The sequence below is a fragment of the Carlito syrichta genome, unplaced genomic scaffold (assembly GCF_000164805.1).
Source record: "Carlito syrichta isolate Samal-C Ts95f unplaced genomic scaffold, Tarsius_syrichta-2.0.1 Scaffold301625, whole genome shotgun sequence".
NCBI classification, from domain to species: Eukaryota; Metazoa; Chordata; class Mammalia; order Primates; family Tarsiidae; genus Carlito; species Carlito syrichta.
The window spans coordinates 87,813-92,861 of NW_007245721.1; the positions used below are offsets into that span (position 1 = coordinate 87,813).

General features: G+C 58.0%; 1 protein-coding gene across 1 annotated transcript in view; it reads right to left on the bottom strand.

Annotated features, from left to right (window-relative positions):
- The window catches only part of SEMA3G (semaphorin 3G), a 9,578-nt gene extending 8,001 nt beyond the window's left edge, over nucleotides 1–1,577 (bottom strand). The window contains exon 1 of the mRNA XM_008054962.1: nucleotides 1,463–1,577. Coding sequence (XP_008053153.1) covers nucleotides 1,463–1,577 — 115 coding nt within the window. The remainder of the gene's footprint in view (nucleotides 1–1,462) is intronic.
- Between the last annotated feature and the right edge of the window lie 3,472 nt (nucleotides 1,578–5,049).

A 5,049-nucleotide genomic window follows, 5' to 3' on the forward strand; every position in this document is an offset into this window, starting at 1 on the left:
CCCCCCCCCCCCCATACACACATCCACATCTGGAAAATGTTTTCATCCACAGGGCTGCTGGAAGGCTTTGGGAACAGGGCTCTAGGGGGTGGGTGTGACCGGAGGCTCTGAGCCTCCCACCCAGCCCAGCCTACCCTGCAGGCCTGCACCCCACTCCTCCATTCTTCAGTCCTTCAGTCTTCCAGCTAACTCTTCCCACTGTCCCATCTGTGCCCTACCCAGTCCCCAGGGAAGAGGACCACCCTGGCAGAAATTAGGGCAAAGTACTAGGAGAGTCTGAAAGAGGGGCATGTGAATCTGAGCATGTACAGGCCCATTCAACTGGAGTGGTAGAACAGCAGGAGAGGTTGTTCCCAGCTGAGGGAGCCTCTAGCAGCAGCCCAGGTGCAGGAGAGGGCAGATGTGTGGCCAGGAGGGGCTCCCACCTCCAGTCCAGGACTGTGACAGAAGAGGATTTTCTCCTCTTAGATGCTGCCCATCCACACTCCAGAGATGAGAAGGGGGCTGTCTGGAGACTTTGGTTCCAGGAGTTGAGGATCCTGAGGGGTTTGGCTGGGCGGTGGAGGTGGCAGGCACGCAAGAGGGCAGGCAGTAGGATGTAGTGGGAAGGTGGTGCTGGTCACCCTTGGGAAGGCCCAGAGTATCCTATGCCTTCCTGACAGGAGCACTTCAGTCCAGCACCCATTCTATCCCCAAAACTCAACAACAGCCTCTCCTAGGAAGCCCTCCATGAATTACAGTACCTTGGGGAACTTTCTCTATTTGGGACTTTTATTAGGGTTAGGGTTAGAAGCCTGATCTTTCTCCAAAACCACAGCTCCCAGGACAAGACCACATCCCCTTGTCTCTCCCACCTCAGTCTCCACATCAAGCCTGCATCTCCCCTCTCAGACTGGGGTTCCCAGGGGAAGGTGATCACCCCTCTAGTTTCCCCCAAAAGAAGAACTTGCCAAGAGCCTGTGTCTCAGGACTTTCCTCATGACCTGCCAGAGAAGGCCTGAGCCAGCTACAGCACAATGCATCTAGGTTAGAGCAGAGGAAGCCCCCAGACCAGACCAGGCAAAGAGGCTGAAACTCTCCCTGGCTCTGAGGTGCTTTGGGGATGGAGAGGGGATGAAAAAGCCAGCTTAGGGAAGTAGGCTACAAGGGGACTCTTCCCTGGGGCTCAGGGACCAGAAAGACAGCATGCTGCTCTGTTCTCCACCCCCCCTCTCCCCACACAAAGAACCCCAGCTGGCCCAGACAGATCCTTCAGACTTGCCCTGTCTCTCCCACCCCACCCCCCACCCCGTTCTCAGCAGCCCCCTCAGTCTCCCTCCCCACTGTGTCTCTCCCACTTCCACCCTGGTCAGGTGTTCCAAGACCTGCCTTCCCACTTCCAGAGGGTCCATCCCCTCCAGCTGGCTGAGGAGCATCGCAGGGCACCCACCGACATGCACACAAACAGGGCTCACAGTGCTACCTCGATAGGAGAGCCGCAGGCGAGGCACGTTAGGACTGGGGCCCAGGCTGGAGCTGCCCCCATGGAGCAGGAGGTCCCCCAGGACACAGCAGAAGGCCCAGGCCGAGAGGGCCATGCTTGGGAAGTGAGGGCACTGCCGCTGCAGGGGAGCTGCCCTCTGGTCCCGCTGCCTGTAGTTTGCTCTTCTGCCACCAGGCCAGCCACTTATAAGGCAGTGGCTCCACCCAGTCCTGGGCGGGAAGCAGGAGGCGGAGGAGGAGGAAAGGGGTGAGGGGCCATCCACCTGATGCTTCTCTCTGCACCTTGGCTGGCCCGGTGGATGCCATCATGCCAGATTGGCCCGTCCCCATTGGGGAGACTTTCTCAGCTGGGGTATGGATGGTTTGCACAGAGAGATGTCCACAATGCAGGTCCCCAGACTCCAGCAAAGTGACAAGGGGAGAGACAGCCTGAAATGGGGATCAGGGATCAGAAGTCAGTCAGAGGTTGAAGGGTCTGGTGGAGCTTGGGCTTGGCTCTGCTTTGCTCTCTGTCCCACCAGTGCCTATGCCAGAGAACCCCCCAAACTGGTCTTGGGCCCAGATCCCTGATACTAGGATAGTCCAACCCCTGAAACCTCAGCCAGGCTCCCCGACTCCTCTGCTAGGGTACAAGCTGCCTGGGGGTGTGGGAGTCACTCCCAGCCCAAGGAGCTCTATGTCCTGGGCAGGATCTGGCCACACTTCACAGATCTGGGATTGGCAAGAGATGAAGGCCCAGCCTCTTCCACCCGGGTCTGTCCCCATCTGGCCTCCAGGCCCCACAGCCGCTCCCCACATCTACCAGGCCCAATCTCAGCTCGTTGGGCTTGCTTTGGAGGTAGGGAAAGGATCAACCCCATTCCAAGGGGGAACCCCCATTGTCCTGCCTGCCTCAGGCTTCCAGTCCTTCCAGAGACCCAGGGCCCAGAGTTCCACTGGGTCCGTGGTGAGTTCTTTCCAGGGACCCCCTGCCCCATAGGCCCTACACATACACCAATGATCCCTCTAGAGTTCACTCTCTGCCCTGAACTCTGACTGGGGTTGGGGGAGCAGAAGGTCATAGAAGACAACCAAAGGGGGTATGAGACTGAGGGTCTGGGTCTGGGGCAAGTGAGGGGAGCTTCTCCTGCTTCCTATCCCAGAGAAGCTCCCACCTCATCCCACCCAAGACCTCTACCTTCAGAATCCAAGCCCTGTGCACTAGAAACATTTCAGCCTTGAGCCTGAGTTAGAGTTCCCATGATTCTTGCAATGCCTGCAGGGTAGGCCTCCCAGGGGGATTGGCCTGGGCCCTCAGATGGTGATCAGGAAGCTTGAGGGGTACTCAGATAGGGAAGGACCTGGCCCAGGCCTCCAGCAGGCTGAGAGTAGGCCCAGCTCAGCCCTGCCCTTTTCTGGGACACTCCTTTGCTTTTGGGCCTTCCGTGTGTGGGGGCGGGTGGGTATGGGAACTCCACCTCCCCTTCTTCCTGCCTCAATCCTGGAAGGGAACCAGGTTGACCCCTTGGGTTAGCATGAGTAGGACCTATAACTATCTCCCTCCATCTCCCTCCATCACATGCATTCCTCCTTCCTGAGGGATCCTGACCTGGAGTGGGTGAGAGGCTGCTCAGAGAGGCTATTGACGGAGCTCAGCCCACCCCTGCCTCAAGCTCTGCCAGGCAACCTTAGCCAAGGCCCTTCTCTCTCTGGGTCTGTCTCCTCTTCCAGGGCCAACGACCAGTCACCTTGGGTGTAACCAGGATTTATAAACTGATGAATGGTGTTATACAGGGCCTGATGTGATGATGATTATATTCTGGGACCTCTGTGGGGTGGAGTCCCCTTGCCTCCATTTCCCTAGGGAGGTGGTTTGGCACAAAGACAAGGCTGGGGGCCGATGTCTATCTGGAGATTGAGCTGGACAGCCCTTCAGCCAGCATGTGGCCACCAGCTGTGGGCAGGAGACCCAACCACTCCTCAGCCTGTCACCCACTCTGGAGGGCTCAGCTTAGTCAGACCCCCAGTTGGGGCTGCAGGGAGGCCTGGGGCAGAGTGGAGAGGAGGGGCGGCACACTGCACATTGCAGAAAGAGCCTATGGCAGGGGCTGGGTGTCTGAACTCTGTTAATCTGTGTGGCCTGTCCTCTCTGGGTCTCAGTTTCTCAGCCTAGGAGGTGAGGGTAAGAATCTTCTCCAAAGGTCCCTGCTTGTCCGCTACAGGTGGGAAAGACCCCCAAGGGTGTCTGGAATTCAGGGATCAATGGGCTCAGGCATGGGCATCATATGCCATCTAATGGAAATAAAAGGAACTGCAGGAAGCCCCAAACTTGCCTGCTGTGTCAGGTCCTTGCTGGGCTGGGGGCAGAAACCGCAGTTTTTTAAGGTGCAGGCAGTAACCAGGTAACCACAATACAAAGAGGCAAGGGCAGTGGGAGACACTCCAGCAATTGCTTCTGATGGATGAAATCAAGGGAGGCTTCATGGAGGAAGCACTATCCAGGCAAAGGACGGCAAGGCCCAGAACTGGGAAGGACTGAACCCAGCAAAACAGGCAGAACTAGGACATGCATGTAGGGAGCAAAACACCATTGTGTTTTGTGGCAGGAGATTGTGAGCCCTGGGCCAATACTGGTGTGATGCATGTTCAAGTGGCAGGTGCCACCAGGGTCACAGCCCAGCCCCTCCCTGCTAGAATGTTGGGGCGGGCATGCCTGGAGGGATCAGATGCCCCCATCCTTTCCCCACCAACTTCACTGATGGAACAGAGATGAGGACAATCCCATGCCCTCCCCGTGGGTCCCCACTGCTTGTGGAGGTTGCGCCGCCCTGTCGACTGTCCCTCACAGCTCCTACCCCTATGCTCCCACAGTGCCTTCAGAGCCTCCACCTGCAAGCAGGGCTACCCACCTCCTCTGCCCCTCCCCCCATAGCTGGTGAAGGGAAAGCCAAGAGGTGGGCAGGGCCCCACTTCCCTTACTGCCCCTTCTTGACAGTCCTCACTCTCCCCAACCCAGGGACACGTGGCTCCTCACACGTGGTGAGGCAGCACCCCCCTTCCCCCATGCACCCTCTCTGTAGCTGGTCCATCCACTCTTGCTTCCTTCACAGAGGGTTTAGCTCTCTTCCTCTCCCCCATTCCCAACAGCAGCCCACATCCCCTGGTCTCTTAGGTCCTTGTTCTCCTCACTGTCACTCACCCCTCCCAGGTGGCCACCAATAAGGATTTGACCTTCTGCATGTGGGGTTGGTGTGTCCCTTCCTCTGGACACCATCATTTGCACCTCAGCACCCTCACAGCCACATCCTCCATTTGCAGAGACCCATCTGCCTGCCCCCTTTGCTTTGATTCCTCCCTTCTCCTTGCCCATCTTGGATCTGTGGACAGCTCTGGAAGCGGCCCTTGCAAACAGTGCCAGGGCCCCATAGCTGCTGGCCTGCTGCAGTGCTGTCCACATCTGGTGTCGCCCTTTCCTGCTACTGGGTCGTCCCTGTAGCACACAAGTCTCATTCCCTTGCCCCCTCCTGCGACAAGCTTCCCTAGACTACACATCGCCCCTCCACTTGGAGCCATTTCTCTGTTCCCAGG